General features: G+C 37.6%; 1 protein-coding gene across 3 annotated transcripts in view; it reads right to left on the bottom strand.

Annotated features, from left to right (window-relative positions):
- sipa1l3 (signal-induced proliferation-associated 1 like 3) overlaps positions 1–26,705 on the bottom strand; it is a 77,079-nt gene that overhangs the window by 29,906 nt on the left and 20,468 nt on the right. For all 3 annotated transcript variants that reach the window (XM_028464259.1, XM_028464260.1, XM_028464258.1), the window contains exons 2-4: positions 14,336–14,390; positions 3,051–3,776; positions 1,615–2,560 (exon numbers count right to left, since the gene is read on the bottom strand). In XM_028464259.1, the coding sequence (XP_028320060.1) occupies positions 1,615–2,560; positions 3,051–3,533 (1,429 nt within the window). In that variant the 5' untranslated portion in view covers positions 3,534–3,776; positions 14,336–14,390. The remainder of the gene's footprint in view (positions 1–1,614; positions 2,561–3,050; positions 3,777–14,335; positions 14,391–26,705) is intronic.

Here is a 26,705-nt window from a genome sequence, read left to right on the forward strand (position 1 = left end):
TTTTATTTTTAATTGTCAAAAGAATCCCTTGATAAACTATTCAAAACAATGCAATTTAACTAAAAATAAATCTTGAATGATATAAATAAAGGAATAATACAAATGAAGAAGAAGCTTATAATTTAAATTCTGGTTCTATAGTAAACAATGCAAAACTGCATAATAGTTATTTTTCTTTTTAAAAGTGCAACTGAAAATGTATTTTGTGCCTTAACAATTGGACTTTAAAAAAAAAAGATTTCACTGATTTACGTCAGATATTTCTTTGGACCAGCAGAGGGCGCTGGAAACCCAGTGGTCGGTTGGCATGCAGCTAATCTAGCAGTGAAGAAGAGATGCTCTGCTAGCAGACAGAGCTAATAGAAAAACGTGACTTTTACAGATATTCACGTAATATTACAAATATTCTTTCGGTGCTAAAGGGGTAAGGAATCATTTCTTAACATGTAACATTAACATGTAAGAGTAGAAGGCGGCCAGAAAAAAAATAGTAGCAGATTCCGCCTGCCGGAACACTGCTGGACAAGAGAAGGGATAAATATATATCCCTCTGCTGTTTAAAAAAAGTACTGCGATTGAATTTTCAAAGTATCGATGTCAATCGTGATACCTATGAATCAATTTTTAACTGCCTTACGATTAATCGATACATCCCTACAAGCTATGCATGCAATGATATTTTCACATCTTACATATTGCATCACAACTTGGTCTCTATCAACCAACACTGCGTTACAGCCGTTTTAATGCTTGCACAAACAGGCACTCAAAACATTAGATAAAAAACCTGTTCCATACCACTACTGTAACATGGTGAAGAAGTATAAATTATTAACGTTTGAAAATTTCATTTTGTTTTCGAACGTCAGTTTAGTGTATAAAATTATTCATGATTTGGCCTCACAGACCCTGAGAATGTTTGTGAAATCTTGTGTAGAAGCAGGACTTAGAACAACGTGAGCCTCCTCCAGGAGAGACTATTTTGTGATCTTTAGGTTCTCTACCTTTGGACAGAATTATTTCAGATTGTGAAAGCTGCAGGGATGTGGAACCCCATTAACTGTTCGAGAGAGTAGCACCTTGCAACAGTTTAAACTTAACCTAAAGAAGTGGTTGAAAATGTAAAGAAAGTCATTTTATTTTTTTTTAAACTGTAAATAATTGTAATTGCAACTGTAAATACTGTAAATATTGCACTGAATATTTGTTGAGGTGATCCTTTTGCCAGTGCTAATCGTTTTTTTATATTGTGAATGGAGTAAGAATGCTCATTGTCCACTGTATAAACCTGCTGTCACTTTGCCTCTGCCCAGGCACTACCGGTCTGTGCAACACATTTGTTGTGCAATGTCCCTGTCAAATATGTAAATAAATAAAACTAATTAATTAATTCCAATATACATCAAAACCTATTCTTTTATAGATTAACATTTATTAACAGAGAACACCTCAAGTCATTATTATTCTAAAAATAAAATAAAAAGACTATTCAAGACTATCAAGTCTTGGCACATTTTTGTCAAACGTTTTCAAAAATATGTTTTGTTGCTGGGATCCTTACATACAGTATGAATTAATATCACTTAATATTGTCTGTATTGAGAATAGATTTACCTTTCCCATGGAAGCAGTCTCTGTAGTATCTGGCCCCGAGGTCGACGTGTTCTACACTGTAGAGTTTCAGTCTATCCAGTCTCGTAACCTGCTGTTCAATAGGCACCTCCAGTACGGAGATGCTGGCGTTACTCTTCCTCAGCCATCCTCTTCCTCCCTCTCCTCCTCGCTCAGCTGAGGAGCTGAGGAAGCTGATGTTGCGCTCTCCGAGGCCTCCGGTCTCATTAAGGAAGTGTGGGCAGCAGAGGAGCAGCGGGCTTCCACTTTGGGCTCCTAGCCCATCCTGAGGGTCCACGCCTAAGAAGGGTGTGGAGCCCGGGTCTTGGCTTAGAGTGAGATCCTCGATGCTGGAGTAAATGGGGTCGTTCATGGTTGGAACTGAGGATCTGGAGACAGACAGGGATACTGAGGCCGCTGAAGCACCTGTGGCTGTATTCCTTCTTTGGTTGGCAAAGACTCGCTGTGCTGCAGCATCATGGAGGTCAAACAAGATGCTCTGAGCATCAAAGTGCACAAAACTCTTAGGACACACCCATGGTTTGAAGCATGTCTCTGAATTTCGTCCTCCCTCCCCACTTTCCCCTCTGCCGCCATCCAGCTCCCCTCGACTTGAACTTCTGAGTTTTCGGAACAAAGAAGAGGTTCCCAGCGATGACTCAGTGCCTCCACTTTTCTTGCGGACTCTCTCAGTACCGTCCTTCCTCCCCGCCCCTCTGTCGTCCCCGCCAGAGGGACCAGGTGAGGGAGCAGAGGGAGGAGCTGCACTTGCTCCCAGCAGCTCTCCACCCTGTATGGGAGCTGAACAGCGCTGATCGGGCCTCACTTGGTGGAACTGGGTGAGCATGTCGAAGAAGCTCTGGTCAGGGATTCCCTGGATGTCGATTGAGGAAGTGCTGCCATACTCTCTAAAGCGGTTTCCCAACACATTATTTCCATGGATCTCAACCTTGGAATGAGCAGAAGGAAAAGTTTAAAACTTTTGCCAATTCTGTTTCAAATCTACTTTATCGACTTTCCCTAATTTGATGTCAATACTGGCACACGTAAAAAAAATCATGAAAAATATGCTCGATAGAAGTTCATTGAGTTAACGGTCGTTAATAATTATATGTCTGCGTTTTTAAAAAGCCAATTCTCCATTTGTATTTTATTCATGTATTGAGAAGGTTAATAAGGTTACAAGTGGGAATGGAGCATACTTGATTCTCACTAACTAACTTTTGCACCGAATATAATCATCTACATCAGTCCCCATCTTTTTGAGTGAACAGTACTGCTACTGGACAGTTTATTCACTATAGTATCAAGTACACAAGGTCCTGACAGGATGAGGGGACAGACACACGCACACAGTGTAAAAATAACAGTACGCTATGATCTAATTATAAAGAAAACAAATCACATAAGTCTGTCTTGAAGAAATATTCAATGCTTACCTCATTTTCGTCTTGTTCGCTCAGGGTCACTTCACTGTTGGAGCGCTGTCTTAGAGGTGGGAACGCCCTCAGGCTGAAAGGTAAACTTTTCTCGCTGCTAAACCCGCCACCTCTGAACTCTACATCCTTAGACCGCCTCCGAGGTAACCTGGCAACTCCTCCCCGCACCAATCTGATGTCCGATGAAACTGATGACGATATTGAGGAGGAGCAATCGTCTCCGTAATGATTGCCGCAAGTTTGCCCATTTTCAAGCAGCGATTCCCGCGACTGAGCTCGACGTGGAGGCCACTCTGCGATCCGAGCACGAACTCCCATTTTGGGAACTGAGAGTCGAGGCTGCATGGCGGGGTCTGTTGGACAGGGCGCCGGGTGGCCATTTGGGGTTTGGCAAAAGAGAGTATACTGAGGCAACCCTCCTCCACCTCCATCAAGGAGGTCAGAGGAGGTGCAAGTTACTCCTCTGTCTCTATAGTTGTTCATAGCACCCCAAGAAAGCTCAGGGAAAGGGGCAGAGGGCTGGCATGTCGGGGCTAGGTGTTAGGGAAGAGGGAGCACAAGAGCCCCGCTCACACTCTGCTGAAGGTGCCACAGTCTTCAGCGCCTGCACGCATGTCCTTTTAATGTGAGATCAGATGAGACATCACTGGTCCATGTCGGACCAAATCTAGTTGACAATCTTAGCTCTTCTTCCTCTTTTGGGTCTTTTTACAGTTTGATGCAGATCTGTGAAAAAAAAAAAACAAAATGCAAGAGATGAACAACTATTCCAAAAGTTTTGGCCCAAAAATGTAGCAGAAGAAACTGAATCCGACTGGCAATGTGAGATAAAGACATGTCAGAAAATTTGTGACCTGAATGTTTTCCAAAAACAAACAATGCAACTTTTGAAAGAGATAGAGAGAAAAGACAAAGAGAGAAATAATGACAGAGGATTTCCTCTGCTAAAGCTAATCTTCAGTAGGCTGACAAGGGATATTATCGTCACACCCATTTGAGCACTCGTGCACGTGTGCACACGCAAGAACACACCCACAGGATACGAGATTGCTTTAGTCTCTCTACTGTTGATTAATATCCCCGCAACACTTTCAAAAGAAACCCAAACACACAGTGCAGCTTCACACTCATGTATGCCTTGCCACTTGAAACCCATTCAGACTACAAAACTATCAGCTATATTTCAATGTGTGCTCAAGCCTGAATTAGAGCTAATTTATTACTGCACAGACACATGGAGAGACAGTATAATACTAAACCTTACAGCTTCAGTTTTGTTTGATTGTTAGTCAATGGATGTGAGAGATGTGAGTGATTAAGAAACGTAAGAGAAGCAGAAAAGTGACCTATCAGCCAGAATGAATGTACCACAAATAGAGTGACAGCAGAGAGTCAAGAGAATGCTGGGAGGACAGGACTACACTGCTCAGTGAACCACAACAGTGTGCTTTAATATGTCAGTTGCATTGCATAATATCTTAAATGCTCACTGGCATTGTAAGAAGTACTTTTCCACTCAAATACCCAAAATTACTATTACGGCTTCACATAATAATTTTACCAACAATTGCGATTATTAACTTTTTTCTTTGATGAATTATACCAATTTGCATTAAAAGAAAAAAATTAAACTTAGGTTAGAGTGAGGAAAACCCTCTCCTCTCATAAAGGAATGTTCATTTCTGTGTAGCGTTTGCTGATTGGCCATCATTATTGTTAGCTTATTATATTACATTCTTTGGATGTTCAGAGTGCCAAGCCTGTCCTGTTTCATACAGCATGCTTATGACTCAGCTGTGTGACAGAGTGAGCAATGACAGCACACATACATGAGGAAGGGAAAAATGCAAATGTAAAAAGAAAAGCTGCTTGAAGTTCACATGAGCCTCATTAGTAATACATGTAGAAGACATTTAATGACAACGTTTTTATACCCAGGCTTAATATAAATTATCTGGTAAAGTGAAGCCTAGAATGATCTATTTGATTGTACGCAGAGTTAATAATTCATTACTGGAAATCAAAACAAATCAATGCCAAAAGTCTCTCCAAATAGAACTTGTCAGGTGTCATTCATAACATGATCCAGAAACGGAGCCTCATTTTCACAACTGTTTTGATTTGCCTTGCTTAGGTTAGATTCTGTCTTTCTGGTCTCAAATAATTTGTGACATTTGAATAAATAAAGAATACATTATGAAATAAATAGTTTTAATTGTTCTGTATATGAATTATTTTATATTTAAAGCAAGATATAAATGCAACTAATAGGCCGATTACATCAATGGCTTGTGTTATATGTGAATTGAACCAAATTAAATGTATCGCCACTGTTGATATTTTGCTTTGTATTCTTCTACATTACCGGTCAAAAGTTTTAGAACACCACACTTTTTCTAGTTTTTTTTTACTGAAAATTATTCAGTTTATTGCGTTATTGCACTCTGAAATGAAAGCATAGAACAAATGAACAATTTGAGTTAAAAAAGAAATGATGGAATCCATGAACAATACTGTTCACCAGATGCTCAAGAGAGTCTGGTACCACAGTGTGTTCTAACACTGCTTTTATGCAGACAGAGGGGGTTGGACGTAACCAAGAAAAATTGGAATTAGTAGCACCAGCTTTCAAGGCTGATTCAACCTTCATTGCTGCAGAACAGCTTTAAATTATTAACCCACTTCTTGTTCCCTGACAAAGGCCGATTTGTATAATTCTGAAATGTACATTATTTTTAAATTTTGGGTAACCAAAACTTTTTTTTAACCTCTGGCTGTTCAGTACTTACCTTTGTACCATTTCAAGCTATTCATTGGACTTGCACGACTTGAATTGCAATAAATAACTGAAAAAATTAGGGTGTTCTAAAACTGTTAACAGGTAGTGTGTATCTTAGTTACTGATTACAAGATAGTCCTTTTTCTGTATTTTTCCTATTCTGTTATATAGGATATTGTGTATTTTTAGAACTCCAAACAGAAAGTTGTCGATTAAGAAATAAGGGTGGGATTAAATCAGTCTTTCTTCTTCCCACGCCCTTTTGAGCAGACGTATTATTACAATTATGTGTACATGGATCTTATATATCATTTTGAAGATCTCTGATTGTTATTCTCCTTTGGAATTTCCTGTACACAAAAAGTCTTTTTGTTCCTTTTGTTTTTTGTTTTCTTGTCCCTGCTTGAAAAAAATAAAATAAATTGAAATGAAAAAAGGTTACCAAAATAATAAATAAAGTGTGTTGATAACACTCGACTTTAGCATGATCACTGTGACTCATGAATGACTCAGCGATAGGAGAAATCTTTTTACTGACAATCACATCGTATGATGTAAACATCAAAACTCAGGGAGGGACAAAATACAATACTGGGCTCATGATGACAATACGGGACAATGTTTTTGGAAAGGGAAGAAAGACAAAAAAATATGTTTTTATTTGGCTTCAACTCTGGGCATCCTTGCATATATTCTAGGTATGAACCTTTCAACTAAAGTGAATATAGAACATTAAATAAACAACATAAATAGGACCATAAACTAAAACCAAATAATGTAATCGACATTCTTCTAAAACAAATCCTTTCTGTGCATGAACTTTGCATATCAAGTTTTTTTAAAACGTCTCACTATAAAAGTCTACAAAGCCCAAATTTCAGATATGAATATGTTCATTTTCATTATTATCATATCAACACAGCTTTGGACATTGACTTTGTCTCCTGCAGCTGAAATGACAGATGTATCAGAGATGGGAAAGTAGGCTTCACCAACACTGCACCCCAAAAAAATTTCACTGTACCACTTGTACCTTCCACGATATATTTTGTGGTGTTTCAAAAACGCGATATCTTGTCGCATGATATATCGTCCCATCCTTAAAAATATACTGCAACCACAATAAAACAGCAACTTCCAGGTGCAGCAGTAATAAGAAGACAGTCATCAATATCCCCCACCACATTGGTTGTCATTATAACTCCTGTCATTTCCTAATCCTAAATGTCCTAAATCTAAGAACTTAGATGTAAACATAAGAAAATATTATCACACCAGAATATTAAATTACTTATTATCTTAAACGGATGGACGGAGCTCAAACCTATATCCCCCTTTCCCTTCATGGCAGGGTATAACAAAAACACACTAAGGTGAATTTTAGTGAAGCAAATATTCAGTCTGTAAATTTATGAGGCAGAAAGAAAACATTACGTAGGAGCAGGGTCGTGATTTTTCTCCAAATGCTTCAGTCATTCTGACTTCTCATTATTAAGCCCAAATTGCATAATGCTCAAATTTTATTGTGTCAAAATAGCTTGCAGCAGTCAGTACGTTTTTAATGATACAAAGCAAGTTCTTCACTGAATTCATTTTTATTTTTTTTGCCGTTAAAAGGCTTTACTCATTCACTCAAAAACACAGCAAACAGAATTTCCTGACAGTATCAAACCACACATAAATCATGTTCACTTTGAGAGAACACACACAGTTCTGTGCGCCACAGGCTGGCTGACGGTCTTTCTTACTTCTGAGGTCTGTGCTATGATCCACCACATAGACCCAATCCCAGTTTACCCACCACAGCTGCAGAAGCTTCATTACAAGGTCCATGGTTTTTAATGAGAGAGGTAATGGAACTTGAGCGGCCTGCTTTATCAAACTACTGCAATGGTTATGGAGTTTATAAGTATGAAGTGGTGGTTTCAGCATGAGTAGATCCAAGCAGGTCATTTTGTTAGTAAACTGATACTGAATATGAAGCTCAAATGGGAAGCACTTTAATATATCACTTTGAGCTGCATTTTATGAATGAAAAGCGCTTTTTTTATTATTAAAGACTGATTGATTGATTTATCAGGTAAAGAAAGGCTATACTTTGAAAGATCAAGGGTGACGACTACCAAAAAATACATTTATGTGCGTTTAAATTCACATTTTTACTCAGAGATTTCGCCATAGTCTTTTGACTAAATTGCAACTATTTCAGTTATAGTTTTAGTCAACTAAATGACATTAAGATTTTAGTCAACTAAATCGGTTACAAAAGTAGTCAACAAAAAAAAAAAAAAATCATAAGAGTTTATGCATTTTAAAAATGTTTAAATACCATTGATCACCCTGATATGGGATGGTATTAATGTTTGTTAATACACACATAGATTTAGATAGATTTGATGAGAACAATGCATAAGACCACATGATCACATGAGTTCTGAATGGATTACGTCCCATGTTTTGTGGTTATTAGTTAATAAAAACAATATAATTTCATTAAGTTTTTCGTTCACGTTTTCTTTTGAATTATTAATTTTCTAGTTATGGTCACTTAAAAACATAGTTGACAAAAACTATGATAAAAACAATTTTGTTAACAAAATGAACACTGGAGATAGGCTTACAAGAAACATATTAACTTAATACATTGACACAAACTTTACCTACTGCAACTGTACATGTTTAACACTGCCCGTTACAACTTTGGGTATAGTAATACAGTAAAAGTAGCAGATATTTATTAAAGATAACAGTTCGCTTAGAACAATTACCAATGTATCTATTACATCAAAGATGAGGTGATGTTATAGATGAATACTGGTAATCAATGATTTTTAATACAAATAAATAACAATTATGATGGTAACACAATGCAAACGTTGTGCCTCGTACTTCAACAAGAAAGTTAGCAAAAACATAATTTTTTGACATAGTAAAGTCCACTTTATTGGTTAAGTGTGAATGCTAATAACATCTGTGGTGCGATGTGGAATAAACAGAAAAAGATTTAAACTTAGTTTGTCTAATTATAGCACAACATGATGGATCCCACACTGCATCACACTGAGCAGCCACTTGTAAAAAAGTAGTTAGAAACATCAAAGTAAAACCAGAATTCCCAACACAGCACGTGTTTGCTGTAGCTGCTTGGGTGTTTTTTTCTCTCTCCTTGCTCGTACTCTTTTTTCTTTGAGGTCAGTGACTTCTTTAGGCGACACGGCCCTAGCTGAGCAGCAGTTTTACCTGCATGACGGTCAAAACGGTTTGACCCACGCTGTAGGATGAAAATTAACAAAATCAAACAAAAGTTTGACATTTTTGGCATCGGTTGCCTTAATGAAACAAACCTCTTAAACCTGATGTGAAAGTCTCAAATTAAAATGGTGAATAATCCAGCGGGGAAAAAAACCCAAGTAAGAAGAAATATCCATCTACTACATTATTAAGTGAAGAAACGCACCCTCCTCTTACAAACAGACAACTTCAGAGGAAAAAGGAGGCATTTATTTCCTTTAAATTAGTTGCATACAGTAATTAGTAAGCTTGAGCATGCGCTGTTTTAACTACCACACATGCTTCCTGTTCCAATCTCCCGCTCTCCACTGAACACCTGCTTTGACTTGCCCTGCATGATGCAGGCTGGACTTATCCACCACAAACACACACGGAGGCTGGTAATTACACTGGTAAGATGGTAGTAATGACAGAGTGAATAAAGCAGTGCAGCTTCCAGAGGAATGACCATAATGACTGCAGAGGAGGAGCTGCTGCTGCTTGTTGGCATGTCTGCAATGTATGAGACCTCTGTCATATCACCACTGTGTGACAAATAGCTGGCACCAAGCTAAGGTAGCACACACTTGTCCTACGTTGCCAAACGGTGGAACTAGAGCAAGCATTTATCACACAAGGTGGAAACATGTAAAGCTATTTTAGAATAAAAATGCTAAAACGGTCCCCAAACATAAAGCCAGGGTTGGGGGTCAATTCTAATTCGAATTGTGTAATTGATAATTACAATTATGACATAATTATAATTGCAAGTTAAAAAAAAAAAACTCTTGCTGTTGTAATCATAATTGAAATGCAATTGAGTTCAGATAATTGACTTTGTAATTGGCATGAAAATCCTATAAAAACTGTCAGTTACAATTAAATCACCAGTTCTATGGCTTAAACATACGCAGTTAACTATTAATAAAATGTGTTTTATATCAACTTTTCCAACTACATGTCAGTTCTCTTCAGAATCATTTAACATTTAAAAGAAAATTGAAATTGAGGGGTATTATTACAGCCCACACCACAAATATTAATACCAATATTTTCATGGATTAGAAACAAAAAGATGAAAACAAATTGGATGGTGGATGATATTTTTTTAGTGTGTTTTACAGCTGATTTTTAAGACGGGTCAAATTGACACATCATTAGAGATGCTAACAGAAAGCTAACACAAGGGTAAGGTTAAGTTTTATGTAATTATTTATTTCAGTTTCAGTAAATGTGATTAATTGTAATTGAACTTTAGAAATTGAGAACTTTCAGGAGAAAAACAATAATTGTAATTTTAATTGTAACTGGAAAAATGCTGGCCAACATAATCGTAATTGAGTCGCATAGAGCACTGATAGCACTGACCGTTAAAACCAAGCAAATGGAGAGTGGAAAGTGTTAACAAAATGATGGGCCTGTTTAAGACCAGATGGTGGTGAATATGACTGACAGACGTCAGACAGCAACAGAGCATGTTTGAATGAGTCAGTTATATACATCATGATATACATCAGCTTCTCCCCCACAGATAGTCCACAGCAAATGTCTTTTTTGAGGGGAAAACCAGAGAACGTTTTTTTTTTTTTAAATGATTTCGACCTAAATTGACTTTTGACTTCATGAAAATCTTTGGAAACCTTAAACAGAGTAATTGATAATACAGAGTTTACGATACCGGCTGGGGGAGCTCTCTAAACATAAAGCATAAAGAGTTTCTTTCGTGAATTTTAAACTCTGAGACTAATGTAAATATGTAACATAAGCGATCTGAATTTAAGTAAAATATAATATAAATATATGTTCAGGTCACAACAATTTCAGCTGTGAAAGGTCAAAAGTGAATTTTCAACTGCAGGGGGGTATTGCACAAAAGTCGGATAAATACATCCAGGATAAAGGAGAATGCGTGGTTAGACAAAGTGCAAAGGCGCCATCTTGGATAAATTGGTTGCATATTTTCCGAGGCAGGATAAAGAGACAAGGCTTAGTGAAGCCAGCTGTGTGGATGTTTGAGATAAGTGGGCGTTCACGACTTTCTTAAGAAGACCATGAATTCGATCACAGAATCACCGATGAAAGGTATGGATCACGGACGCGTAGTTTCGTTTACGCTTGCCGAACAACTGATGCTTCTGTAGCAAGATGAAAAAAAGACATGACACGGAAAAATGGAACAGCAGCGCTGCTAAAAAGGAGAAAGAGAAGGGCTGGCAGACAATAGCTGACCACCTTAATGCATAAAAATCCCAAACATGTAGAATTAATAAAGTGAACTGCTATAGCTACAGGAGGAGGAGGTGGAGCTGATTTTTTTTTTTTTAAGTTTCTCATAGAATAGAATAAACCTTTATTGATCTCCCAGAGGGGAAATTCACCCCCCAAAAAAGGGAACGTGTATAAGCCGGTGTCATTGCATCGTACTGAGATTGTATACGTGCTATATTTTTGCTAAAAGAAATAATAATTCATTTTTGTTTTCAAAGTGAACAGTCACTTTTTTTTTGACTTAGGTTAGGGTTAGGGTGCTAATCTCAGTACGGGGGTAAACTCAGTATGTGACACCGGGATTTGAACTCAGGATTTGCCGCATGGAAGGTGTGAAATGTACCACTGATCCAACAATACAATGAACCATTATGCGGCATGTTACGAGGCTATCTTACATACACGTATAGATATGTTTCAAGAAATGTTTCATCTATAATTTAACTTTAAAAAAAAACTAAAAAAAAACTGACAGCATTTCAATAAGCAGGATTTATTAGTACTAGTGCAGTGCCAGTAGGAAGTATAGACGCACACGCACTTCACCCAAAGCAAACAAAAAGTGAAGCCACTCCAGCGGAGTGTTGGCGTTCTGCCAGCCGGGACGCCACGGGGCACCGTTCCTCCGTTCCTAGAGCCCCCTGTCTCACCTCTGTTACCCCGCCACTGAGCCTCTGCCCAGCCCACTGCGCACGCACGCACAAAAAGTCCAAAATAATGGATGCACACCCTTGGGCCATGTTCTTTTTGTCTTTAAATATAAACTTTTATAATAAAAAAATTAAACCAAAAATCAAAGGACAAATGAAATGTCTATTTATAATTTGGGGGGAAGAAACACATAGAAAAACCATGAACATTCCTGTAAAACACATATTCTCACAGCACTGACAGCAGAGCCACAACAGGGATAACTTTATCCTGGTTGTTAACCTGCCAGTGCAGCAGGTTAGCTGTAAAGGCTCAATCACCATAGTTACATGTCTGGGATAAACTTGGCCAGCTTTTGTTCAACCGATTGAGGATAAGTTTATCCAGGATAGCCAATTTTTCCAAGCTTTATCCCATATCTTGGTTTTGTGCAATACCCCCCAGGTGCCTTGTGCGACTACAGAGCCAAGCTCTTTTTGAACGATAAGTAGACGCTCTGCTTACATTAAAGTCAAATGGAGGTCTAACTGGTGAACAGTGATGGTTGGTAAATACTGACCCAACTAGTCCCAAAGCACTTGATATTACTTCCCACAGTTACTCATGCATGCATGTGTGTGCTTGTGAGTAAATGCTGAATTCCAGCAACTGTATTGCGGAATTGAGGAACAAAACATTTGGATTTTTTTTTTGGCTGCACAACCAAATGAAAGAACTCCTCAGGTTAAGTGTTGAACTGTGTATGGGCAACTTCATGAGTCAACACAGCAGAGCATGCTACAAACAACACAGTCATTACACTGTGCAGCAAGGAAATGCACCATGAAAGGTCACATCTCAGGTATATATTGTGCTGTGTTTGTCTAGAAGGAAAGATCTTTCTGCTGCGCTTATGGTCATATTTTCTCTTTTCTGGTTAAATCTGACCCTACAGTCATTGTCTCCAATGATTTTCATCTGTTTGTTTTATCAGATTCACACAGATGTCGCCATGTCGTTTCCAACTGCCTGTGGGAGTTTTGTCAGAGCAAAAACACATGATTGGCACAAAATCCTTTGAATAACTCTGATATTTATATTCAGCAGTGAAGCCTCCTCCACTCACCATTATTCGCTCAACTAATCGATGTGGAATAAAAAGAAGTGGGCGGATGAAAACAGAAGCAATGGGAGAACTGAAAGTAGTGTCCCGATCCAAAACAAATATCGGATTTTATTGGACTGCATCTAATATCTCCGATATATATTATATTTATTCAATTGCAGAATACTGTAGATATCATGTTGAAGGTTACAATTTATATAACCAATTGGTTAATAATAAATGGGTCAGTTTTTTTCATCCCTACTGTTGCTCACTATTGTTCTCTGTTTGAGTAACATCACTTGATCAAGCCTTTTCTAACATTCCACACAACAAAATATGTAAGAAAAGTGATGATTGTGATGATTCGTGCTGATATTGTATCGGATCAATATTGGCCAATACTCAAGGCTGCAATATCGGTGTCATATCGAGGTAAAAAAGTTGTATCGAGACATCCCTAATTGAAAGTCAAGTAAGTTTGAATAATAACATTGACACGATTAGTACAGAAAACAATTACATTTCCTTAATTTTGGCTTTTACCAGAATTTACAACATAATACTACATTTCATCAAAAACTAAACATTTCCTTCAGATATTTTTGAAACAATCATGTTAAGTAGAGTTTAAACAAAGATTGAGAGCCTTTTTAATCTTACTTTAAAACACACAGCTGTGTATTAACTGTAAAGCCTTAACGTCAAATTAAAAGTATGTTTTAAAGGTGGCCATATGTAACAAAAAAAGACAGAGCCAGAAACTCCCAATTCAATTTGAGAGAAAAAGATAGGTTAATGGCTGAGCACCAAAGTCAAGATGTCCAAGTTCAAACAATCTTTATCGGTTCACTTTAAATACTATAACCACATGGAGACTAAACATCAGCCACAACAGACTGTTCAAGGACGGGTCGAAATTCGTTGGCCTGATAGTACACAATCATGGGAAAACCAGGGAGCTACACAGTAAATACAAAGCATTTTAGTTAAAGTCATGCTAATACAATTATTCTGAATTAAACTAGACCTTTAAATTGAAAAGATATTACTAAACAATGACAGTACATATTTGAACTCAATGTAAAGTACATAAAAGACAGACATTATTACTGATATAAAAGAACACAATATTTATATGCAAGCCTGTAAATATCACTGAAAATAAAAACTAACAGTAACTGGCTATCCTAATGTTAGCCAGTTACAAATGAAGATTATTGGCAGGTTTACCTTGTTATCCTTGTCCATGGAGGTGAAGCAGGTATGTTGGGGTGTAAGCATCAGCCTGCGGGTAGAGAAGAATCATTGTTGTCATCCGCAGGAGGAACAATAGAGATAAAATATAGACTTCCTGTGACAGCTGTCGTTGAATTTATTTTTTCAGCCATGTTCATTCTTCCTCAAAAGAAAAGTGGGCATGCACAAAGTGTATTTGCTCTCTCTCTCTCAAAAAAAAAAAAATGTGTATAGTAAGCTCAATTGCAATTATAAATTAAATATTTAATAGACAAGATACTTTTAATGCCTCATTATTGACATAATCTGACACTGTAAAAACTCAGGTTGGTTTTTTGTGTTTCTGCAGAGGAGCTGTACTCAGTTTTCTACTCATCAAGCCGCCACACAGACAAAGCTATTGTTAAAAGAAGATTCTGAAGAAAGACGCCTCAGGCAGTCTAGTGGCAAACGAGAAAGAAAAGGAAGCAGGGAAGGAGAGAGAGAGAGAACAATTATGAAGAATTCCCAGAAGTTTCCTCGTTTTAATAAAATACTAAACCACAATCATGTGTACCCTCAAAACAATCATAGCTGTTAGCGGATTATGATCTTTATAAATACACTAAATCCCTCCAGACCAGTACATCTCATATGTCATCAACAGGTTTTTTTTTTTTTTTTAAACTTGTCTTCAAATTTCCCCCAATTATTGTGTATGAACAAATATTTGCCACGCTAAGTGACAATTAGAGGTCAAGAAAGCTGAAAACAACAAGGAAGAAGTGGGCTCTTCAACCATGGGATAAAAATAGTGGTGAAATGATGGCAGAGGAGGAGAGAGCGAGAGGGAATGAACAGATATAATGTCCAGAGGGAAAGACCCATTACTGTCTGAGAAATACAGTTCAAATCAATACTGATCAATCAGGGTCCACTTATTCTAGCACAGAAAGTAACAGTATGCTTGAGTAGAGAGAGATGGGAGGGAGTGGGAGGAAGGCAAGTGATTGCATGAGTGTCTGTGCAGCCACATCAGCTTTGTCCATGCTTAACAAACCTGACAGGGTTTCAATAGATTCAGGGCTTGGTCCTCATCGCCCCAATTTAACAAAAATATATTATCACCACATAGCAAAAACAATCCATTAAACCCCATGAAGAACATCAGCATCTTCACCCAACAGCCTATTAGAAGAAGAAGAAGAAGAAGAAGAAGAATGAGGGCTTTCGCCTTTATTTATTGTTTGTTATTTATATGTTTTTTACACATATACTAAATTTGATCTCTGCATTTAACCCTTCCCAGTAGGTGGTTAAGGGACTTGCACAACATCCCACAGAGTCGAGTGTGAGACTCGAACCAGGGACCGTTCAGGATATAATTATAAATAATTGGATGAATATATATATATATATATATACACTGTGTATATATATATATATATATATATATATAGTACACAAAAGAGACCGACAGCTCGTTAACCCTGAAGGAACAAATACAAGTCTCTGGAGTTTTCCCCAATCTTCCATGATTCCATAACTTTATGTAATGCACAAGATGTATGGCTTTATTTAAACCAACAATTACAAAGTAGATAAAACTAACAGAATTTAAGTGAAATAAGTTAAAAAGACAATCAAAATAAGCTTTAAGAACATACATAATTTAAGCGATCACTTTTGTTAAAGGATGTTTTTTTTTGTTTATGATCAACGTCACATTATCAAAGCTTGTGTTTAACAAGATTCAACATGATTTATTTCTGATTGGTGTGGTTGAAAAGAAGAACAAAAAACCAAAACAAAACAGGAAGTGCAGTCCTCTGACTTCATTTTTTTTTTGGAAAAAAAAGTCTTAAGTCCTCTGACTTAAGAAACGTATCTGTACAATTAAAAACAGTGTGCAATCCTTCACAAGAAAAATTACATTTGCCAAATAAACAGAGGATAATCACATTCACAACTGAAGGAAAAAATAACTACCATACATCTAATAATATTTATTTAATTTCAACTTTATTTCAGACCAATTTGGTCCATATAAAAGAGGTAAAAACAACAAAAATGAATACAATATATTCACATTCAAATGGGTTTTTCTTTGATTGTGAATGAGCCACTGAGACTACACACTGTTGTTGGTCACCATCTCAACACATTCATAATTGAAATGTAAAAACTTGTTTAGCCTCCCTGCTCTATTGTTTCTATAGTGAAGTGAACAATAATTGGGTCAGACATGGGTTCAAATAGAAAATAACATCAATATGAAGATGTGGATGCAACACAATCAATTTGAATGTAATTATAAAATTTGCATTGCAGTATCATAATAATAACAGCTGAAAGGTAGTTTTTTAATTAGCAGCTAATAAAGGGGTCGACTTTCTCCACATTCTTTAATGATCTACATTAAGTTCAGAAATAAATTACTAGCGCTACACTTACACAGGCTTCATTAAATTTGTATATCACTGTGTTAGTTGTTAAAGTTCACTTCACTCATTGCAAATACAAAAAAAGTTTCATATTGATAGAATTAAAAACAACAACAAAGTTCTACTGCTCAAACTGATGAGGTTTATGGACACAGAGCTTTGTATCTGGCAACATAAAAGGAAATAACCCTGTTGAAGTCATTTGCAACACAGAGAGCTCTTTATACCAAAAACCACTTGGAAAGGAAGCTTCAGCTGTTTGAGTTGCTGCCACTGGCTACCATGGAAACTCAAAAGTGCACCAGCTACAAGACTGATGTAGGCGGCAGGCTGAAGGCTATCAAGACACAGCCCGCGACTAAAGTGGTAACGACGAAGACGCGGTGCTGTACATCAGCAGCTCACTCTGAGCATGAGATTTAGAATCACAGACGCACAAATGCTCCAATATCAACATGTTCAGTTTTCATATTCTGCTTTCCTTTTACTTCCAAGTTCCCTCTTCTACCATCTCTATTCATTCAACCCCAAAGAGTTGCACACAGCCACATGGAGCCATGTGCAGCTGTATATCTAAGTCTACAATTTTTTATTAAACGTGGTCAGTTGAAATAGGTGACCAAGCAACTACTTCTATCTATTCCAAAAAATCAAAAAACACTAGTTAAGGCTAATATTAAAGAACTAGAGTACATTTCAAGGATAAATATTGTTTAAGGTAGGGTATCATCTTGACCTCAACAGTGTTTACAGCAGTCGATGTGACTTATAACAGCTTCTTAAAAGGCTCAGGCTTGCACATTCCCATATATCACATATTGAAGAACAGGTCTCATCAGTGCATACAGAGCCTGTAATAACCCTGGGCCTGTAGTCACAAAACATCCTGAGGCTAAAAGAAGCTCTTTTTGACATCTAGAAAAATCTTAGAATCCCTTAAAGAGTAACTAAACTTGACCTCCTCATTAAGTTTCTGCCCCCTCCTTGCTCAGAGATGCTTTCAGAAACTTCCTGGATTACTCTTATCCTAAAAATTCCTTGCAAGGAATCTTAAATTAAGTAAAGAGCTCACTGAGAAGACTATGAAAAGCTTCGTGAATACGGGCACTGGGCGTTAACTCAGTGCGGCGTATCGTCTGGTCAGGTGGCTGTTTGCATGGAGCTACGATTAGCATCTAGATGTTGTCAGCTGGCTATCTGTTGCAGCTGAAGGAGATAGTTCTGTTTTAGCAGACAGGCAAACAGACTGTATATCTGAGCAGGGACTCACAGGTGAGATCAGTCGACCTTGTTCTTTAAAACACACACAATCGCCCAATAGACTGGTCCAAATTAAGTTTCGACAAGGGGTCAAAAACTTTAACTGAAAAAATATCTTTTCCTGAGAAAAACATTTCTGGTTAACCGCTAGAGAACTGTTCAGATTCATTATATAGATGTGTCTGATGACAGCAGGTAGTTTTGGCAATAATAAAGATACTTTGTTGACAGCTGAGTACAAAAACACATGGATACCAGACAATAAAGCAGTCAGGCATTAATCCTGGGCCCCTGGCCTCACCCTCATGGGTTGCAGTAAGGTTGAGTGTGTCACTCTGTGTGTGTGTGTGTGTGTGTGTGTGTGTGTGTGTGTGTGTGTGTGTGTGTGTGTGTGTGTGTGTGTGTGTGTGTGTGTGTGTCAGAAGCAGCGACAGGTCCTGGGGGTGAGTTGCGCAGTCACAGCTGCTGCAGCTCCCACCAACACGTCTCAGGGGAGAAGAGCAAGTTTCTGCAAAGCCACACTGATTAACCTGAGAGTGCGCAAGAAAGACGTTAAGGAAAAACCTCTGCTTCCCACGCACTGTGCACTTAGACAGCGGCAGGGCTGTTTAGTACAGCACTTAAGAAATAATGGTGTGTCCGCAGTTAATCATTCTCTAAATAATTCAACCGTACTCTGCAGACAACAGCCTCCAGATTTCCCTTTTCCTCTATTTTTTTTTTTTTACCTCAGACAACCACTCTGTTTAAATCATTTAGGGCCTAAATGAATTATTTAGCAGTTTGCTTGATCTCATAACCCTCAAATCACGTCAGGACAGCAGATATAAACAAACTATGATTCAGTTATTTTCCAAAGTGAGTGAGAGAAAAAGGAGTGTCTCAGATTAAAGAGAACAGCACAGAAAAAAAAAATTACTATATTATTACTTATATTAAACTATAAACTATTGCAGGATTTTTCAACCTGAAGTCGCCTGAAGTGTCTAGTAAATAAAAAAATTAGATAATAAATAGATAAATAAAATGCAGTAAAAATATCTATCACTTTGTGCAGTAATACTACTACTACTCTGTATTTGTTACACAACATAAACTAATTATATAGAGAAAAAAAAGTATTTCATAGTCATATCAAAATTGGGGTCTCGGTTCACAAAAAGGTTGGAAACCACTGAACTCGTTAGTTTCTTGATTTTTAATTTCTTTATTGTGGCATTTTATTATGATTTTATCACTAAAAGTGCCTTTAGGTGTCGCTTTAAAAAAAATCTATTATCATTATTATTAATATGATTATAAAATATAATTCATAATATTAACCAAGAAAAAATTTAAAAAAAAACATTTCATTTTTCAGGTTTAGTTCCAACCCCTAAAGTATTTAAATGTAAAAACAAACACGTTGTGACTCGCTGTGCAAATTAACAAGCAGGTTTAGCCTGATTAAAAACAATGACAAGGTAAGCAAATGTGTTTCCCAATCAAAATAAAGTCAACGATTTAATGTCTTTGTTTGCTTTTAGAAGTTTAGATTATTTTTAAAGTATATCTGACACTTAATACGCCATTTCAGAAGAAGAACGGCCACTGACGTCCCTCTGCTGCGCCGTTTGGGATTGAGAAGTCAAATTGAATTATGTTACACTTTTCGCGGAGGGTGGGGCATGAACACAAAAATGCAACGGCCTCTTTGCTTTCTTTAGTTGTGTCACAAAATGAGCAGTGTTGAAGAAGAAAATGAAAATGCAATTTTTATTATTTATTACCAATTTGATTTAAAAGTCACATAATGCAGCTAGAACCTTCAATGATTTTAGCCTTTCTGCTAATGCATTTTAATTTTCAAATTTTCAATTTCAAATTTAATTTTGGTACCTATTTGCTGGGCCATCGTTTGAAAACTAAAACTAAAATGTAATTTCCTTTATCATTTTAATGAAGTTACAAAATGAGCAACCTTGAAGAAGAAAATGAAAAAGCAGTTTGGATTATTTATTATTCATTTTATTTATGTTAAAAAATAAAAAGGCATTTTTGTTAATCCATTTTAAATTGAACTATGGTACAGATATGCTTAGGTGTTTTGTCCAGACTCCTTTGATTCTTTAACACAATATATACATCTTAAAAATCTGAGGGGCATTGTAACTGTATTTTTACACATTTTACAAACACGTTGCATAAGTGTAGTATTGTACATTAATATTAAGAGTAAAAAGTAAACTAAACCACTGATTAGTAGTGGTGATTTGTATGCATAAGCAAATATATAAATGCAAACGCATCAATTTGTTTTTCAACAGACAGGATAAAATCTCAACCCCTTATTTAAAAACAGACAAAATTCAAGTTTGATGTGAAAGTATAAATAACAAACACTTTATTTCAATTAGGGCTGGGTTATGCATTAAATGAAAAGGATTTTTGTTCTCTTTTCTAACAAGGGGTTGGACTAGGTATTTTGTCCTTTTGGATATTGTCATGGATTTGTTTCTATCCTTTCACAGAGGAAGCAGAATCTGAAGAGTGTCGACGTCTGTGTCAACTGAGTGTGAGCTCTTGATTAGTAGAGGACTCTTCCTGTAACCAAATCACAGCAGTGACAGACTAATGAGGTTTAATGATGATGAGGCTTCAGGAAATGAAGGTCTCCAACAGCGGGAAAGAAGATGTGTCAAACAGCTGGGGGAGGGATAACACTTCTCCTCTGAAACTTTGGCTTTTATAGAAACGCTAGCTCTGGGGGAGTGGAGCGGCTCTCATCATACGGTACTATAAAAGTCTATGTGGTTGATCTCCTGTGCAACAGAATGTGGAAACTGGAAGCTGGTTATCATGTGAATAATATTGATGCTCAGTTCCTCCTTCAGAGAGATTAGGGTCAAACGCTTGTTTCAAGGTCTTTAAAGTATACCGTTAGGCTGCTTTCACACTGCATGTTTTTCTCAGATCGTACAATGTAAATATGCTTATTCAGCAGTAAAAAAACGAGAAGAACAAAAGGGTGAAGTTGAAACAGGTAATTGACTCAATTAAACGCTTCTCACCTCAGCAGGCGGCGCTCAGGTAAAACAGCTGCATCATCTACTCTAAACATGCCAAAACCTGGTTATTCCGGTGAGTTTCTTCAAACATCCACCCATACCTGCCCTGAGTTGCCGCTTTCTGCCTGCATACAAGTCGTTTTTAAGGTTTTAATTTAACTTTACTTGCGGTGCAGCTGTCAGTCTGCATGTATGTTTGATTGACTGTTGTTCACTCCGGCCCAAACAAGGCGGACTTTCCAGGCAAATAAATTCTGGATCGATTAAAACGCTCCAGGATTCACCGGTGTGAACACGCCCTGCAGCAGCACAGATGTGTGCTTTCATTCATCACTGATCAGCCCCCAACCAGACTGTTGGCCAGCCAACAGACTTAACAGTTCATCACACAACTTTCAGTGACCGGATCAACAAGGGTCAGGCATGGGCTAAGCCTCAATCTAAAAAACTCCTCAACTCTGGGCCTCCCTGCACTTCACTAAAGAGGAACCACTTAATCAGTGGAGGTTGGGAGTATAAGCCAAATCTGGTATTTCGGGCTTAAAGGAGGTCCAGGAAAATTCTGATTTTTACTATAGGACAATCCTGAAAAGAGGACAGCCATCTCTGTGTTTGTTTAGTTTAGACATATCATGTGAAAAGTTAGGCACTGTAAGGACATCTGATGTTCTGCTGCCTTAAAGGAGACGTATGCTTTTAAATCCATCCTTTTTACATATAAATCATACAGTTGTGGTCTATATAAAGTGGAAATGTGATGCTTGGGTCTGAATTCCTCATTATTATAGCTCCACAGGCCCCTTTTCTACCCCTTTTCTGATGTGCTTCTGAGAGCAACTCGTTTTGGTGCGGCCTCTTTAAATGCAAATGAGACACTTCATACCCCGCCCCCTCTCCAGGTTGCAGCGGTGACACTCGGTTCAACTCCACCCTGTTCGGCCATTTTTGTAGTTTGATAGAAGAGATACAATTGCCTAGCGGCGCAGAAAATGTTTATTCACACGTTATTTACAAAATGTCAACAACGGAAGACTTGTCCATCCAGCCTTACATGTTCGAGCCAGAGTCGGACCTGGCGGAGCGAGATAAAAATGTAGATGATGAACCTGCAGAACCCTAACAAGTGAGCTAACACAAGCACCGAGCTAACGCTAGCGCCAAGCTAACGTCACAAAATGCATTTTAATACAGTCTTTTCGGAGACAAAAACAGCAAAATGACATGACTAATGAAAACTTTAGACTTAAATTAAATCACGTAGGCCATATCATCAAGGATCTAAAACGAGCACACAGCGCTAATATATGAAGATGGTGCAACTGCTAATGCTAACAAAACAATGACAGGGACGTCTTATCATCACACTTTTTAGCGTTATTTACAGCTTACCGAAGTGCTCGGTTCACCGTCTCCAAAGATAGAAGGAATTGAACCCTCAATCAGTCTTTCGGCAAATCTTTCTTTATACTGGCGAAGCAGTCATCCTTGAAGTGCTTCACGCACACAAAAATGACCTTACCCACAGATGTGGGTACATTTCCATGAAAAACAAAACTCAACCAGGCACTTCGAAAAGGTTCTGATGCTGGGAGACGTTGTAATGAAGCGTGTGGGTTACTACATCCAACAACCGAACATTTTTACTTATTCTCTCGTAACTTCGGCATCCTTGAGCTTGGACTACAAAATAAAAGCGAGAAATAAAAATGGCGGATTGTTCGAAGTGTTGGACCTGGAGTCGATGTCCTAATTTTGCAGTTCCGCTGCAAATACTGTGACGTTGTTGTTCAAAAAACGTAAGAGAATTGAAAAATCAAAACAGATTGAAAAATATGACCAAAACAGAATATAAAGATATCAACGGAGCACCTGAAGAGACTAATTTGAACTTTTCTGTACTTCTAAACACTAAACAAATATACAACAAAATGCATTTAAGGGCTAAAAAAGTGGATTTAGCATATGTCCCCTTTAAAATGAGACACAGGCTCACCAACACCTGAAGTAAAAAATGTCTCTAGTTAGTAGCCAATTAAAAAGCCAGGCTTTATTAGAAATATTTGATGTTTTTTCCATTAATAGTTCTTTCACTTTCATCAAGCAAGAATATGTTTCAACATATTCACAGCTTAAAACCTTAATTATATCATACAGCCCCGGGGTCACTGGTCAGACCTAGTATGTGTATGTTTGCCTCTCTTGGCGAACTGCTTGTTCTCAATAGGGGGTCTTTTAAGGTAATGCAGACTTCGCCAATTACAGTGGAATCTCAGCTACTGAAAGAAGTTGTGTTAAATAGTTTTTCTGTTGCCATGTTTGATAAGGTTTCTTGTTTTGCCTATAAAGACCATTTCCAATTTAAAATGTGAAATTGAGGCATTGCTTTGGGCCAAATTGAATCCATCATCTTTGTTGTCAGATGAGCTGGCAGCAATCAACATGAACCATTTAAGAGTTTGCTGTATATTTGCATCGCTGTCAGTGTTAAAAGTTGACAGCAAAAATATGCTGGTGAACATTTCAAATAAGTCCTCTTCCTTTTCATTTTAGATCCAACACTTTGACAACCACCAAGTATAAGTATATTCCTTTGATGTAAAATAATTCCCTGACCAAAAAATATTTTCACAAAGTTGAGTCATGAGTAATAATATTGATGACCTAAATGCTCCAACCTCATCAGTGTGCTACACAGTCAATGACAAAAATGTCTCAAAGTTTGTGTGTGGTGTGTGTGTGTGTGTGTGTGTGTGTGTGTGTGTGTGTGTGTGTGTGTGTGTGTGTGTGTGTGTGTGTTACAGTATATTCAAACAAAGAAGGCCCTTAACACAAACTCGTTCAGTCTTCTGTTTCTAGTGAATAGTGGCTTTGACAGGAAAGGCAATGAGGATCTTATTCTAAGAGGGCGTTGTGAGATCCCCAAGGAGTACACCAGCTCTAAAGACCAACCAAACTACAGCAGATCATTTTCTCAGCAGTCAATGTCTTCACAGACTCCCACAGGCGGTGGAGTGGTGTTGGTGTGTCTGTGTGTGTGTGTGTGTGTGTGTGTGTGTGTGTGTGTGTGTGTGTGTGTGTGTGTGTGTGTGTGTGTGTGTGTGTGTGGGGGGGGGGGGGTTGGGTTTGGAGTGATACAAGTTTAGCACAGCTCACAAATTGTTATAATGCCTGAAAATCGGGAGAGTGACGACACAAGCGTGATTTTCAACAAAGTCATGCTTTTAAGTCACAATTCAGCAATTCAAAACTATGTGGCATGCGCCGAGGATTTGAGCTGTTGTGCAGCTTAATTAAGCTCAGCTGTTGGAAACAGAGCGTGACAAGGCTGAAAGATAGCGGTCAAAGATAAAGATAATAGAGCTGGCCGCTCCCTCAGATGTCTGTGAAATGATGGACTCCTTTGGGGGTTTTATAGCAGACAATTTGTACTGTAACTTGATTTGTACCAGTCTACGGTTAGTGTGGGAACGACTTAGTGTATTATGGCTGTGATAATGAAGGCTTGAATTAATCCGGGAACAAGTAAAGGGATCTAACAACTGTTGAAACTGGAGATTATTCAATGCAACTTATTCACACTGTGATAGAGGAGTTGTTTCACTGACTGGTCTCAATAAATGGGTAGTTAAGTAGATGGAGGTTCTCAACCTTGAAGTCAGGAGGACCCCATTTAGAGTTGCCTTCAAGAAATAAAAAATAATTTTAGCCCATTTTCACTTATTTTTACCTTTTTTCTGCAATTACACCAAACTTGACATATTTTCATCACTTTTTCTTGCCATAGTTTTGCTCCTTTTATTGCATTTATTACTCCCATTTCTGCCACTTCTCCATCAAATTTCAATACCTTTTCTGCACTTTTTGTCTCACTTTTAAGACATTTTTGGCATCAATTTAACCACATTCATGATTTGTCATGCCCATTAATTGGCAGTTTAAAGTAATTGTTCCTACTTTTTAAATGACATTACCCCAAACCCCCCTCTTCCCACTTTTAAGCTATTTTTTTATTCTATTGCTGACTTTATAATTTTATTGCTGACTTTAAGGATGGGCCCCTAAAAAGCTCTCCCCTTCAGATACAGTGGGGGTCCAGGGTCTTGAGCACATTTATTTTGAGGGTCGCAGGCTGAAAAGGTTTAGAACTGCTAAAGAAGACTAAGGAGAACAAAGCAATCATCATTGAATTAATGTCATGATGATGCAGGTTTAAGTTTCACTAAAAAACAGTTACGTTACGACCGCATCAAAACCATCCTATTTCTGTCATTTTCACAACTGCCAGAATAAGTCATTATAATTAAACAGAGGCATGGTACATCTTTATTTTTGCTGTTGTGCTGCACAGGTTAGCAAGTGCCGCTCTAATCCTCTAGATCATTTTGAGTAGAGTTTGGATAGTTAGTATCTTAAAAACGGCAAGCATTGGCAATTCATTTTTTAAAATGCTTCTGTAACAACACAAAGACAAACAAAGTGGAATGGTTATCATTTTATTATTATTACAACTACGGTTGACTTATTGGCCAATTGTTCGAGTGTGTAGCTTACTTTCCTTTCAAAAACATTCCAGCTACACTCCAACTGCAAGAATTTAAATAGCTTTGTTTTATGCTTTATTTACAACTTTTACCTGCTGCCAAAACAAGCATTTGAGAAATCTTACCAGTTTTATTAAATACTATTGTGTGTGACGACAAGAATCATTTAAACCTGCTGAAGACATCAGGTTTAAAATAATTAGACTGTATATTGCGGTCCAGAATCACACCTATTACATACAGGTGCTAATATCAAATGTTTAAAGAGATTTTTTGTTTGGTATCATAATGTGTCATTCGTAAAAAACAAGAGGTTTTACTGCTGTATGTCAAGGAATTAACTGTGAATTATCCAAGCCTTCCTAAATGCAAAAATGACAGATGGCCCACATCAGGAACATCAGCAAAAAAATAAAATATACAACATTTTCAAAAGAATTAGCCATCTGTGAGTACATGGCCTTTAAAAGTCACTCCCTGTCCCTGAAATAAAGTGCCAAGTGTGCCACAAAGCCTGCAGACAGAGGAAGCAACATGAGTGTGCTAAACACTGCTAAAGGAAATTAAAAACATCTAGGGCCATTTTCAGCTCGTTCCTATTAAAGTCTGGGTATTAAGCTTCTCGACTTTTCCCACATTTCCTGATTGGAAAACATACAAGCTATTGTGGTGCTACAGTATATGGTAGCTTATCAATATTTAGACCGAGTCTTTTCTTCCTGCAGACTCTCCTTGGTGCTGCTGTGGCCAGCCTGGTGGGAGGAGTGTGTGACTTGTAAATGTTTAACAGGAAATAAAGTCAGGGATCATGGAAAATACAAGGAGGAGGAGGAATGTAAAGGGGAACCCCGAAATACTGTCCTCTGCAATTTCCCATCTGCTCTGCAACTTTTTTTTTTATGGAAACTTTTGAAAACTTATCCTTGATTCTCTGCATTATGGTCACCCAAATCAATTCAGCTAAGAACAAATAATTTAAATTAGTGTTTAACTATCTCCCAAAATATGTAGACAGGAGTATATAATGTAATAAATTACTATCGCACAAAATGGTGAGAATCAAGCGTGCAAAGCCTTTGAATAAAACCTCAAA

Source organism: Gouania willdenowi, chromosome 13 (assembly GCF_900634775.1).
Source record: "Gouania willdenowi chromosome 13, fGouWil2.1, whole genome shotgun sequence".
In the NCBI taxonomy this organism is placed as follows: Eukaryota; Metazoa; Chordata; class Actinopteri; order Blenniiformes; family Gobiesocidae; genus Gouania; species Gouania willdenowi.